General features: G+C 27.6%; 2 protein-coding genes across 2 annotated transcripts; one reads left to right on the forward strand and one right to left on the reverse strand.

Annotated features, from left to right (window-relative positions):
• The first annotated feature begins 1,409 nt into the window (after positions 1–1,409).
• On the forward strand, positions 1,410–6,450 carry LOC119684579 (probable ATP-dependent RNA helicase spindle-E). The gene is made up of 10 exons (XM_038098649.1): positions 1,410–1,571; positions 1,634–1,964; positions 2,030–2,166; positions 3,597–4,340; positions 4,413–4,640; positions 4,704–5,045; positions 5,106–5,675; positions 5,785–5,906; positions 5,966–6,184; positions 6,243–6,450. The coding sequence occupies exons 1-10, from the start codon at positions 1,431–1,433 to the stop codon at positions 6,373–6,375; spliced, it is 2,967 nt and encodes a 988-aa protein (XP_037954577.1). The 5' UTR covers positions 1,410–1,430; the 3' UTR covers positions 6,376–6,450.
• Positions 6,451–14,760: 8,310 nt separating this feature from the next.
• LOC119684586 lies at positions 14,761–15,850 on the reverse strand. Its single transcript, XM_038098657.1, has one exon. The coding sequence runs from the start codon at positions 15,721–15,723 to the stop codon at positions 14,773–14,775; it is 951 nt and encodes a 316-aa protein (XP_037954585.1). The 5' UTR covers positions 15,724–15,850; the 3' UTR covers positions 14,761–14,772.
• Between the last annotated feature and the right edge of the window lie 69 nt (positions 15,851–15,919).

Below are 15,919 nucleotides of genomic sequence, written 5' to 3' on the forward strand. Positions count from 1 at the left end.
TATTTAGTAGTAGAAGTCAGGTGTTATATGGGATTCGGTTTTTGTTTAGTGATTAGTGGGTTACTTTCTGTTAAAACCAGGGAATCTTTATAACCGGTTTATGTATGTATCAGCATTTGATGTTGTGATCAATATGATCTTCAATTTGCAAGTTCTGGATCTGCTGGAAGTGCAAAAGGGAAGAAGATATTCATATTGAGGAAAATAGTAGCATATATGTTGTGATAGAATAACTAAGTAACATTTTTTGAAATCTAGTTGGGTTACATAAATTAAAAAAAGATAGATTAATTACCCTAAAACTGTGAAATTTATTGTTTTTGTTGTTGTAAGTCTGTTCATATTCCTATCAGTCCTCAGTTAACCTAGCAAATAAAAAAACATGAATAATCTATAAGAGCAATATAAGTATAGAAAGATATACATAAAGTACAATAAGTAGATAGTAAATAGTATGAAATGATGATGTGAATATGAATAATAAATATTTCTGAATATAATTTGAATGGTTTAAGATTGGTTTGGAAAGAAGTATAAATGAATTTTTGACACAGTAAAACAAGTGTTATCCCATGTTACCGTTTTCTTCCTGAGAAATGGAGGAATACGTGTTGAATACTGAATTGTCATAAATGCTCCTTTCAGGTGCAGTTACTCCATGACTGCTGCTGCTTGGTTGTTAATGGAGTATTAAGCAAAATTGTTAATCATATAAAAAGCAAAGTAACAGAACACGCTATTCTGCAGCGATAAGCTTCTCATCATACAAAGAAAAAGAAATATTGTTGATTACTAACATTCTGTGTGTTACGTAGCCCAGTTTTAATGTTCCTACAATGTTGGACCCACTATAATATTTTTCAAAATTTTCCAAATTCAGCATTATTTATTTCAAGCATGTTTAATATAAAAAGATAAACGCTATTTATAAAAATCCGTGTTTTCTGTTTCGTGTAGAGAGTGTGAGCATGCTTCTAGAGTTTTAACTAGAGTTTTATTTTTTTTACTTTGTTTACAATATTTTTCAATAAGATATGTCAATTCTTTTGAATTATTTATCTTTATGATTATTATACTCTGGATTGATTTTTCATATTTGCGAAAAGTGGAAATTCGACAGAAGTGATGGTAACGAAACTTCATGGCTGGTGAAGTGTTGTTTCGGTATTTAGATTCAGTCACATGAAATAATTTTCTCCAAAACCGTTTTCATAAACGTTTTCGATAAGGATTACAAAAAATTGAATTTTTGTTGATATAATTGTATGTAGCTTAATTAATTTATTCATTTATTAATTAATTTAACGTATTTACAAAATCTAAACCGATCAATTTTATTTTAACAAAGAATATCTATACTCATTCATATTTTATGAAAATATAAATATATTTTTTTTCTTACAGTTATTGATTTTTGTTTGACGAAGCACATGGTAGTAGACACCTCTACAAATTTTAGTTCACTGAAAATGCAATGGGCATCCAAAGCGAACTGTAAACAAAGAGCTGGTCGCGCAGGCCGTTTATCTTCTGGACGTGTATACCGTATGGTGTCAAAATATTTTTATACTGTATGTGTGTCAATTGAAATTCACTTTAGTATACTTAGTACTAATATGTACATTTTTTACAGAATTACCTATATGAGTACAGTGAACCTGAAATGCTACGTTGTCCTCTGGAAACAGTTATTCTAAAAGCTAAATTATTAGAATTAGGACCACCAACAGATGTTTTAAGTCTGGCAATGGATCCACCCAATCTTTTAGATGTGACAAACACAATTTTAACCTTAAAAGAAATAGGTGCTCTATACACGCATGTAAATGGACAGTATAAAGTACAAGATGGTGATTTGACATTTATTGGTCGAATAATGGCTGCTTTGCCTATAGATGTGCATCTTTCACGTTTAGTTGTATTAGGTTACATGTTCAGCGTACTAGAGGATACTATTATTATGGGTAACTAAAATAAATTTTTGCTAATGATGTGGAGAATTCATGATTTATTTTAATCTTCTTTAAAGCTGCTGCATTAAGTGTTCGGTCCATTTTTAAATATCCTATTAGACAAAAAGAAAAAGAGGCTGAATCTCATATACGCAAACTTCTTTGGGCAGATGGTACTGGTTCTGATTTGATCGCTATTTGTAGAGCTTATAAGGTATAAAAAATTTTTAAAATCTACATAACTGTGTAAATAAACCCTTACTGTAAAAAATGTGATGTTACTGCTCTTCTCAATATAAAATACAAATTTTTTACTAGTTTAATAACAGTTCAATCAAGCACGGAAACTAAGCTCTTCCTTTCTTATCTATACGTGAGAAAAAGAGAGAAATAGTGACGATTGCTATTGATAAAACTGATACTCTTCTGATGAAATTTTTTTTTGCTGAAGTAGAATATAGAAAACTGCTCTCAGTGTTTTCCAGTCCCGCAAGAATTACTGCATTGTGACCTTCAAATATTATTGGTTGACCAAATAATATCAAATAATAATGATTAAATAAACAAAAGTATTCTACATAAAGTCCTAACCCAATTTCTTAAACTGCTGATTTATGAACATTTTCTGCTGGAACATTGTCTTTAATTTTTATGACAGATACTAGCTAACATATCGTTAATTTACTGAATCTTACAGTCAAGTTAACATAGTTCATTATTCATTTAAAAGCTATAATCATCATACAACATTTCAATCTAATTGATATTACAAGTTACTTCAATATAATTAGAGATACTAGAGAGAAACCAGACCCTTTTAAAGGTGCACTCATGAGAACTATATTTTCTGACTATTACACAGAAAATTCCTTCCGATGTTCGTAGTAGATTTCACAAATAACTTTGTTAGAACTGTGTCGTTAAACTAAAACTTACTGAATGGAAATCTTCCCTATAGAAAACTCGATCATTTAAGATGAACATCCTTAATTGTTCATGTAAGTCGGAGTTCTTAAATTATGTAGTGTATGCCAAAACTATATATCATCTATATTTAATGTCCAAACTGGATTAGAAATATGAATTTATAATTATACAGCGAGTGTTGGTTTTCGAACAGTAGTGAACTACAAGAAAAAAAAATTTATTTTTATATTATTTTAATTAATTGAATTTTTGGCTGACCATACAGCTGTTTCGAGTATTGCCAAATACCTATCATCAATAGTCTTGCAAGTAATTCTCGTGCCCTGTCAAATTTATAGCTCAGAGTCAGTGTTCCTTAACCAACTGACCCAATGCGGTACTTGTCTTTTATGTACGCACATTTTTCTGGAGTTTTGTTAATTTACTGTGAAAGTTTTATTAACAAATTCACTTGCTGTGTTTATATTAGAACGAAGTCATAAACCAGCTGTAGAATAATTGAATTATTTAGTTATATTTATATTTTTAATTGTTAAATTTCAATTCTATTCTGTTTGTAGAGGCATTATTTGTTGCATGATTTATATATTCTTTCTTATGTGTAGGACCTAATCTAGGAACGTAATACAGAGAAAGGCATGCTTATGTTACTCTACGAGTCGCACGGGCGAATTACGATATTTATTTATGAACTCTCAAACATTTTTATTGTTACAGTGTTGGCTAGGAAATCGTGAGCAACATTCAGTAATGGAAGAAAGTGAATCTATCTGGGCAAGACGCTTTTATATAGACTTGCGTTCACTGAAGGAAATGTATTTATTAGTCCAAGAAATAAAAGAACGTTTAGAAGCTGTAGGCATAAAAGAGCAAAGCTCATACCAACGTGTTTTTTGGTTTGATCGAGAAAAAAATATTATATTAAAAGTTGTGATTGCTGGTGCGTTTTATCCAAATTATTTTATACACTCTAAAGTAAATGATATTGACCATGATCGTGGTATAAACCACATTTTGAATGGAAATGACGCACTCAGTACTGTATATTTCACAAAGTTCGATTCATTTCGTATTGGACAACTATATATTCGTTCGATTAAATCACTTTTTAAGGGTGTACTTATTTCACCAAAAAATATTCAAATACGTTTTCAACCTGGATCTCAGCGAGTTTTTGCGACATTTGTTGATAACGACGAAGATGAAAAAGACGGAAATCGTCTCACAGTTCCCGGTATTATACGCCCGGAAATTTTCAAAGCATTATTATTACGCAGCATGAAGTTACAGTGTACGATCCCAGTACTTGAATCTAAGTATGAAGGCAAATATGCTGAAGAGCGAAATCTCGGTGTAATGAACTGTGGTCAATGGGTGTCAAACAAATCAAATATATTAAATCCTGATTTAATGGTTTTACCAACTCTTTTTGTAGAAAACGTAAGAGGTTATATAACACACGTGAGTAATTATATTAGAATATTAATATTATTTAAACATTATATCTATAACATTTTATAAAAAAAATTTTAGGTTGAAAGCTGTACTAAATTTTTTTTTCAACCATTATCTGAAATGGAACGTTTACGTGAAATTAGACTTATATTAAACGATAGTGATGAGAGTAAAACAATTCGTCGTTATGAATATCCGTCTAATATTTCAATTGGTATGCATTTATCTGCACCTTTTGATGGTGAAAACCAACGTGCTAAAGTGCTAAGTGCTATATGTTCGACCCGACGACATGTTCAATTTAAAGTGAGTTATTTTAGAATTGTGTTTAGTCATCATTATGTAACGTAACGTAACGTAAATTTTAAGGTATTGTTTATTGATTATGGTGTTGAAAAAGTGGTGGAGTTTGAAACTTTACGTCCATACCCACATCGTTATATGTCAGTTCTAAATATACCCCCGCGAGTATTCGAGTGCCGTTTAGCACATATTCAACCAAGTGAATTACATAATAATAACAACAGCTGGGCAGATGGAGCTAATGATATCCTAAAAGAAATTTCCAATTCCGGTATAGTTAGCATAAAGATTTTTTCACTTGTAGATAAACTGGCAAACGTCGAGATACATAGTGATAATGGTGGATTACATGAGATTTTAGTCCACAAAGAATTAGCACGAAAATCAGAGGAAAGTTATGCGTCAAAGGTATATTTTTGAATTGCATTTGATGAAACTTTACTTAAAATTGTTTAAAAAATATTTCAGATGGATCATGATACTCGCCGTCGTAAGCAAGCTGTTTCTAGATGTTTAAGTGAGGACGATATCGCAAAGGAAAATTTAGATTATCTAAATTCAATACAATTAGATCTTGATGTAGAGGTTGATCCTCCACCAGCAGATATATGCACCAAAACAGTTACATTAAAAGGTCCATTTAGTCCACTGGAAGTGAAAGTTTTTAGTGCAACACGCGCTGGTGCTTGGAAAAATGTATTAATTGAACGAGACTCAATTAATAATATATTACTTGATACCGACCCTTACGATTTACATGAACGTCTAGTAGTTGCTGCGTCTGTCAGTGAAAATCAAAATGGAGATTCACTTACAGCACGATGTACAACAATAATGCCAAATATACATGGATTTTCAGCCTTAATGACTCTGCTTTTTTGTCCGCGTGTTCAAATTAAGTGCAATAAACAACGCACAAAATTTGTATCTATATTAGCTGGGTTAGGGTTCGACGAAGAAACTCAGGAACCATTATATGAAGAACACGATATCGTATTAAATTTAGATGTGGACTTATTACCTGCTGATATAGAACTGGTACAAAAGCTGTTTTCATTGTTTATTGATAAAATTATCATATTTATATTTATTATTATATAATAAAATTGTTTAATTTCAACGATTTGAATATTTTACATTTTATTAGATAAATCAAATACGTTACTGTATGGACTCGATCATTTACACAGATCCTGATGATTCGAAATTAAGTGTGCCAATAAAACAACGAGAAGATCTGTCAGCCAAAATTAAAAGTCTTTTGATAAGGTAATTTGTTTTTAATTGCTTAAAATGCATAAATTTTTGTTTTATAAATTATTTTACAGGCTTCTAAATAAGAATCGAGATTATATAGAAACACAGAAAAATTTTAGTGACAATGAGTGGCAAAAATTTGACGATGCAGATTTATTATCTGTTAATGATGTCTATGGTCATCGCACAATTTTCCCAATGCATAGTATACTGAATTTATGTACGGAGAAATTTGAATCAATGCATGCTTTGGGTCTTCATTGTAAAGAATTGTATGAGCAAAGCAACTTGTAAGTAATAAGATGTGGGAAAAAGTACTGTAAGTTAATTTCTTTAATATATTTACAGCGGTGGTTACATAAATCCAATCACATGTCGACTATGTAATCAGTTATTGGAGAATATAAATCAATTGCGTTTGCATCTACTATCCCAGTTACATCTTGACCGCGAGAAGCAAATTAACTTCAAAATGCATTAAACACATAATTAAAATTTATCTTAATCATTTTTTTTAATCATTCAAAGAATTTAAATAAGAAAAATTTTTTTTAAGAAGTGAATATATCTCAATTTTTTTAAACTTCAAGCAAATTAATTTTAAAATTTATTAAATGCATAATTAAAATTTATTCTAATTATTTTTTTTTTCAAAGAATTGAAATAAGACAAATGTATTTTTAAGAAACGAAGACAATTTTTTTTTTAAATATATTATTTTAATCTTTTCACTAATTATAGACTATATACTATATACGTACAAAAATTTTGTCTATATTGTTTAAAAAAACAAAACACAATGTAATTACGAGTCAAAATTAAAAATAAAATATAGTAATATGAATTTTTGAACATTTTTGATTTTAATTATTATTTATTTTATACATTTATATATAATATATTTTATTTATAAGTTTAGTATTTAATTTTATTAATATTTTTGTTATTTTTATATATTTTATTTTTTCAATTTTATATTATTTTTTAATATATTTTTTTATATTTTACAATACTTTTTTAATATATTTTTTTTTAATATTTTATTTTTTTTATTATTTTATTTTTTTAATATTATATTTTTTTCATATATTATATTTTTTGTTATATAATTTTTTGAGAATTAAATCTTTTTAATATATAATGTTTTAAATTTGTTAAATTATTAAAACAAATAATGATAATTTATTTTTTCTTAATTAATTTATTTATCATTTATTAATTTATTGTATAATAGTATCAATTGAAGTGTTTTCTTTTATTTCTCATCGAAACCATTATACTTAGTTTAGAATTAATAATAATTTATAGATAACATAAATTATTTTATAATAATATATTTAACTTTTAAAGTTTGTGAGGAGGCATTAAGTTTTTTTATTTTAGTTTTAATAATTCGAACTCATAGAAATGATTATTTTCAATTATTTTAAATTTTACAATGTTAAAATTTGTTTTTTTAGTTGGCTTTTTTTAATCGCTTTTTAATTTTTTAATAATATATTTTTAATAGTTCAAAATATATATATTTTTTAATATATATAATTTTATTCAAAATTTATGGAAATTATTTTATAGCAATTTTCAATTTTTTAGAGTGTGATATATATTCTTATGGATTAATTTCGTTAAGATTTTAAGTATGTACACCTACATCAACATCTTCCATTTTAACATATTCCAGAATGAATATGTTCTATATTTATTTTTTGAAGGAAGATTCATTCCAATTTTGCTGTTATTCTTAGGATGAGAATTTCAATGAGAACATTTAAAAACTTCAATTTAATTATTATTTTTTAGTATCTTTACCTATGTTATTAGCAATTTTTTATTTTATTTGCATTTTTCAATAATTTTAACTTTTTTAATTTTCTTTTATTTGTTTGTTTAAAATTTAATTATATTTATTTATTAGAATTTTATTTAATTTTTGGATTTTATTATTATTATTTATTATTAACTGAAGGGATTTTAGTTAGATTAAATTGTTTACGTTAAGTTGATTTAAAATTATTAATTGTTGGTTCTTCTGTTGCTTGTCGAAGTTTATTAATCAATAAAGAATCATTAAATTTTATACCATAATTAACTTTATGATTATTTTTATTGAGTTCTAGAAAAATAGCTACTCTTCCTACTTTACTTTTATTTATCATTATTACTATTTAGAGATGCTTATACATAATATCTATATTCTTATAGTCAAATTAAAAAAATTTATTCAGAAGTTCATTTATCTACAATAAGAAATATTCAAGAATTTATACTGTTAATGTTGCATTGATTTTCTTTAAACTTATTAATTATAAAACGTGAAATACTTTATTTTCACTGACATTTATTTAAAAAAATGCCCATTTTTCGTTATCTCAACGTTTTTGCTTAAAATTTATCTCACGCATAGTTGCATTTGAAATGTCCCTTAATTTCAACATTCGTTTTATCGAAATTAAGGCCATTTTCCTTAATTTCGTTCTAACCTTAAAACTAAATTTTGTATGGAAAAAACAACTTAATTTCACTGAAACGAATATGAAATTAGAATTTTTGTGCAATTATAGTGTGTCCGAACATAGTATAAAGCTAATAAAACTAATGAATGCCATCCTTTATAGTTAAAATAATCAACTTTTAAAATTTCCCAGACACAAATAATGTTTATAATATATAAACATAATATGATTTCCTTAATTTGGCGCAGTATGAATACTTTCGAAATCAAGTTAATTTCATTTTTACGAAATCGGCTGTCTGAACTTAGTATAAACTTTATACTTATACTATAAAGTATTTGTTTGATGAGTTTTACACCAGTTTAAAAAAGATAATATGCATGGGCCATAAATTAGATATTTTTCGTCCCAAAAATATATGTATCCACTTAGGTAGAGTATCTAACTTTTATTAAAAAACACGAAAGATTACGAAAATATTTTCTTGAACAGGTAGCTGGTATTGGTATTGCTGTATTTGTTTGATAAGTTTTTCAACAGTTTAAAAAAGATAAGGGTGGCCCACAAAATACATATTTTTCATAGGTAGAGTATCTAACATTTATTACATAACAGATTAGGGAAATGCTTTCTTGAACAGGTAGCAGGATGTATAGATTTGCTGATGTGAACTTAAAAAACATGAAAAGGAATTGAAATTTTTAACTCTTTTGGTAGAACACAAAATTTTTAAATAGAAAGCAATTACTGTCCATAGTAACAGATATATGAATTAATACTAATAATATATTAGGTAAAGAAACTCTCAAGTCATACTGCAAAGTAAAAAAATTAACAAAACAAGCCTCAGTCGTGTTAATCACTTACAACTTAAAGGACAAAGGCAATATTCTTTAGTGGTTATTTTAATTTTTCATATTTCAAAAAACTGTCGAACAATGGAGAAGTACGTGAAATTTAACAGCGAATTAAATAATTCTGTTTGTGAATTATGTAAAAAGAGTTTTGTAGGGTATAATAAATTTTATATTAAAAGACATTTAAAAAATATGCATAAAATAAACTTTATGAATGAAAACTTGAAAAATTCAAATGCAAAAGCCAAGCAATCGATTTTGAAAATTAATTTAAATAAAGAACAATTCTTGAAATGTTGCGTTGGATTAGTGGCATTTAAAAATATACCCCTTCGATTATTTGATGACGAACAATATTTTCGTCCTCTAATCCAACCGTTTGAAAAGTGTTTTGATATAAAAATGAACTCAAAAAATTTAATTGAACATGTGGAAACATATAGTGAAGCGCTGAAAGAAGCACTAATGGAGATAGTGAACCATAAAATGTTGTCTTTGAAGCTAGACATAGTGACTCGATTTAATCGTAGCATTTTAGTTATCAACATACAATACATCAGCTCAGGAGTTATTCATATAAATACGATCGGTAAGTAATCCTAACATTTTATGTAAAAAAAATATACAGTCGAATATATATATGGTACTCGAAGTACCATTTTGCAAAGAAAAGGTTCGACTTCGAATTAGAGAATTTTTTTATTTTTGAAAGAAATTATACCTATATTAAGATATTTATTTATTTACAATCAATTGCTATATAGAAGTTATAGTGAAGTAAAATATTCAGAAATTAGGATTTGGGATTTTAATTTTTTTTTGCTTATTTTCAGTAAAAAAAGATTCCAATTTATTTAAACTCTTATAGTGATCATCAGTTGTAGTATCATTCGTTTGCAAATAAAATTTTAGAATTTTGAATGAATCTTCTACTTCATTCTTGGAAGGCTGTTGAACAATCTCATGCACCGAACCCTCATCACACATTCCGTTGCGTTTAGTATCGGATCCACTATTATGTGGACACGTGACAATATTTTTATTCGAGTTATAGATAAATTCGAGTTGTAGAATTTTAAGTTAAGGAAGCAGAATTGTATGTAATTTGCTCTCTAAAACCCTGTTGCACTCTTTTTAGTTTGATTTGTCGAGAAATTCGAGTTATAGATGTTCGAGTTATGGAAGTTGGGCTTCCATGCACATATGTATATTAAATTGTATTCAGATGCATGTAATGTAATGTGTTACATTATATTACATATTATATTAAACCTTATAAAAATGCGAATTAAACATAAATTAATGACAATACATGGAGATCGTTAACAACGATCACCAAAGGACCGGCAGAAATAAATCGCTATAACCGATAGTCGTTGTAAGCAATATTTTAATAAATTCTCATTCTCATATTCTCATTTAAAAGTGAAACAGTTTAAATTGAAATGTTATTTGTACCTTTTGTTTCTATGAGAAAATAAAAATAAAATGTAAACTCAAGATAAAATCTTGATGCTTTATAAAAAAAAATATCATTAATTTCCGATTGAACATTAATTTTTGAATTAATAAATTTTAAATTGAGCTCATTTCTTATATGAGATAGACTATTTAATGTAGACTTTTTAATATTTATTTGAAATTTCATTAAATAATAAATATTTTTGCCATACTTCAACCGCTTCGTAGGCCTTAACTAACTATTTGAGGACACTCAAAGGGTGTATTATTGCTATTCGCTTCACATTCACCTTGTACAGCTGTAGTAGATGTTAAAATATCATCGTTGTTATATACCTCGCATATATGAAGGTTATTATCAACGCCTGCGAGATTTTCAACGAAATCCTTGACAAAAGCATGTGTTGGCATACCAGACGATCAAGATATTGTATTCCTTTCAATTTGTAATGGAGCTTCAATAAAACCGGCATGCTGAAAACATTTTCAAATTGTAGTGGGTCATTCCATGATGTTTCTAACTTTAAAATCTAAAACATTTAATTTCATTAAATTATCAATGTTTTGTAACATTTTTAAAATTTATTGATTTCGACAATTTGTCTTCAATGATTGTATTATGCCTTTATCCATTGGATGTAGTATTGATGTAACGTTCGGTGGCAAAAAAGCTATTGAGTTTAAACCTTTAACATGACAATGAGCAGGACAGTTACCGACTACTATCCCAATCACTTAACCATTTCTCAAAAACTCTTGTTGTTATCCATGCTTTTGTATTGTATTCGTATTCAACCGGTAAATGGTGAACGTTCTTAAGACATCTTGGACTTTTCGATTTTCTTAAAGACGCTTTTTTGATATTCCAGACAATCAGTCAATCCTTTAATAATTTTCCATTTGAGCATTTTTTAGCTTTGAACTTAAAACTGTTAATCAGTGTTAAATTAAAAAAATGTTATTTTTGTCAGCATTTAAAATATTGTGAACGGAGTACTCTACGCAGAGTTGAGGCCAAATACTGTACAACCATTCTTCAGTAACTCTGACCGGTACAGCACTACGTCCGCCGCACAATTTACCAAAAATAATTTCGTGTCGTTGAATCCAAGATATCAATATTTCAGGTTTGGTTGCAAAAGTCTAAACCTGAGCTTTTAATATTGGGCCATAGACTGCAATATTAATATTTCTTTATTTTTTAAGTCATTTCAAAAGGCATTCCTCCAATTTTTCCATTGTTGAATGACGGATGCGTTTTTTTTAATAGTGTTCTCCCTCAGGCATTCTAATATATGTAAATGCTTGACGTGCAAAAGCGATGTAATTGTAATACGTGTATATGTATATTAATTAATCGTCGTTGGAACCGATAATAAAAACCTAAATTATAGAAAAATATATCACTGTAAAAGACTGGTCCATTTAAGCGATTCGTTGTAAAAGAATTTATTTTGTAGAGATTAGTATGAGCGAATTATCGGGATTTTTTATAATTTCGTTCTACTAAGTAATTGGTTGAATTAAGTGATGTCGTTGTAAACGATTTCGACTGTATATATATATAGAGATTTAAAAAAATTATTACTAAATTATTTTTTAAATATAATATTGTAGGTGCCATTGAATTAAAGAAAGTGCATACATCTATATTTTTAAAAGAACAAATATTAGAATGCCTACAAAATTTCAATATAGAAATTAGCCAGCTATACTCTGTTACAACTGATAATGGTGCCAACATTGTAAAAGGTATAAAATTACAAGGAATGGAACAAGAACTTGATGATAGCGAAACTGAAAATCCTGATATCGACAATGAAATGGAAATGGATATGCTTCAATCTGTAGGAGTTTTATCTCCAGTTAGATGTGCTGCACATACGCTCCAGCTTGTTGCAAATGATGTTATCCGTACTGTGGCAATAAAAATATGGGAGCACCGCGACATAATAAAATCAATCAGAACATATTTTGGAAATAATAAAGAATATTCATCAATTAGTATGCCACCGCTTGATGTCGTAACAAATTGGAATTCAACTTATGACATGATAAATTTCGTCATAAGTCATAAAACAAATATTCTAAATATTCCCAATATAAAAAATATTGATTGGGAATTTTGTTCAGATTTCGCCGAATCATTCAAACCATTATCAATTTTTACGAAACAACTACAGCAGAAACAATGCATAGTCGGAGACTTTTATAGAGATCTTCTTAATTGCGAATTTAACCTGAAATCTCTATGCAGAATACAGATGGCAAATTGTTTATATGAATCTTTGCAGAGAAGGAGGAAAACTTTATTGAAAAATAATGCCTTTTTATCTGCTTTATATTTAGACCCCAGGTTCACTTTCTATGGCTCAACTATGTTGACTGAAGAAGAAAAACAACGTGCACAGGTAAAAAATATATTTTTCCAATATATAATTACTCACTTCCATACGATTACCATCACTTTTAATGTCTAATTATGTATATACTTTTGATTTTAGATGCACCTTTTGAAACTAGGTTCTGCAATCAAATCGTATACTAGTAAATGTAGTAAAATTGATCGGACAAATAATGCAACAGGTGATCAACATGAACTGCCATCCATTTCATCGCATTCAAAATATAGCGATCTAGAAATGTCGCTGTTTTCATCGACGAATGTGGAAACAAGTGAGGAAAATGATATATCTCGCCATTTGGATATGATGACCAACAACCTTCGGAAACCACTTGATACTGATGTATTAAAATATTGGCATAAAGCAATAGTACCAGAGCAGTTAAAGGAATTGGTAGCAGTTGCTTTAGCGGTTCCATCAACACAAGTTTCAGTGTCACGATCATATAACGCCATTTCTAATGTGCTAAGTAAACATAATTATAATTTATGTGAAAAAAATATTTCGGCCGTGTTATTAATATGGTTGAACGAAAATATATTCCAAAAAATAAATAATTAAATTAAAATAGCTTTCGATAATAAATAAGTTCAGAAATTAAATTATTTTAAGAATTTTGTTAAATTTAAGCTGTAATTAAAGATAAAAAATTAATGTTAAATTTTTCTTGCCGAGAGTGAGGTAACTTTATGACGAAAAGAAACTATTTAAAATCTTATGTTACTGTAGTAAATACATAATATTTTAATATATATTAATATTAATTATGTAATTAATTATGTAAGTACATATAATTATATAACAAGCAAATATATTAAAATTCTCAATTAACTATACAACAGAATTTTGTTTCCATATATATAATTTACTATTTACTATTACTCAAACTCGCACACGGCCTAAATACAATTTTATGAAGTAGTCCAAAATTGATCCTCATAATTTTTTCGTTATACTTTTGAGATATATGGGGTACTTCAGTATTACCACATTATTATTAATTAAAACATTTTTAAATATCTGTTGTAGATATTTATTGTTTAATATTTATTGTTTATTTAATAAAATTATTTAAATTATATTTTATATATTATTTATTTGTTCTGCTAATTGTGCTTCTGGGTTACATGAAGAAATTATAATTCGTATTTGATATCAGTTATATTAAGTAGGGAATGACTTAATGACTTAAGTAATTGTATTTGAGGATTTTTTAAATATAGTGTGGTTTGGTGGATAAAGTATCTTATTACTTGTATTGGAGTGATAACTTTATATTTAATATAAATAAAAAAATATAATTTATGTAAGGATTATGTTTTTCATTGTTATTAATTTCAGCATTTTAATATAAATATATAACTTAATTTACCGGAAGATTATATAATATAATATGTATATTATATAATATAATATAATATATATTATATATTATATGTATATTATATTATACCTATGTATGATTGAGTTAGCTCATGTAAAACATTTTAAGATTTCGTTATTTATTTTATTTAAAAAAAATTTTTACGTAACAATATATTTTGTCATATAATTATATAAATAATATCACCATATATATAATATGAATTCATTTGAAGAAATTCTTATTTTTTTTTTGAAAAGATATTTAAATAAATGATAATAAGAAAATAATTATTATTTTTTCATTATTTGTATTTTAATTGGTGTGTTTATCTTAATTTTAGTTATTTTTATTATATTCTTCTTTTATCCAATCTGCTTCTGGCTCTTTAAACATTGTTATTACTGATTGACGTCCTTCATAGTTTCCTTTACGTCGAATATGTATACCGTTATGGCCTGATGTTGTATTCGAGGTAGACACGTCTTCAATATGTAAATCATCATTATTTTTCTCTGAATGATATATATTCTTCTTAAATATGTTGTCACGATTTTCATTTTTTTCCCAATCTAGTTTTGCATCCTTAGCAAGTTTTAATGTTTCCCCGAATTTTTTCATATATGCAATAAATTGGTCATTTATTTTGGTTGAAAAATAATTAGACCCCATAGATGAATTTAAACTGCATCTAAGTCTACTAAGGATACCGACCAATATGAATACAAGTTCCATGTATTGAGCATATTCATTGTATTCCATCTCAAAATCTTCTAAATCACCAGCGGTATATACTTCACATACATTGTTTAAATTAATAGCTGGAAAAATGTCAAGTCCAGCTTGGAAGTCAAGCAGACAAAATCGAAAGGCTCCGCATTGTATCAATTTTCCAGCTACATATTGTAATTCTTGTCGAACTTGGTTTTGCGGTAATGACATGAAAAATGTCATCATAGCTTTGTACAGCTGCGCAGTTAACTTAATTTTAACAATATTTTTACCTTGTGTTACATATGTAGCATATAATAGAAATATTGCCCCAATACGCTGCTTTTCTATCATTGATTCGTTCGAACTCCAAACTGCTTTGCCACCCATGCATTTACAAGCAAAATTATAAATGCAGTTGATTGATTGTATTGTATCTACCTCTGGGATGTTCTCTTTAATTAATTGCTTCATGTTCTGCAAACGCCATTGCATCGAAAAACCAGCGAAACTATAATCGCCCGCATTTATGAAACTGTCAATAAAATATTTGCAATCCTGATAAATAGCTTCCTCCATTATGTATGCGTTTGTAAAGAGCTCCAAACAAAAATGAGGTAAGACAATTCAAAAACAAGGGCGACATCTATAGTCCAACTTTATACATTAAAAAAAATGACTTATGTACAGGTTTGCATTAAATAAAATCGGCGTGTAATCGTAAGTGTAAAACGATTCTGACTTAATATGGTTGAAATTGCACTATATAAACTTA

The sequence above is a fragment of the Teleopsis dalmanni genome, chromosome 2 (assembly GCF_002237135.1).
Source record: "Teleopsis dalmanni isolate 2A chromosome 2, ASM223713v2, whole genome shotgun sequence".
Classification (NCBI taxonomy): Eukaryota; Metazoa; Arthropoda; class Insecta; order Diptera; family Diopsidae; genus Teleopsis; species Teleopsis dalmanni.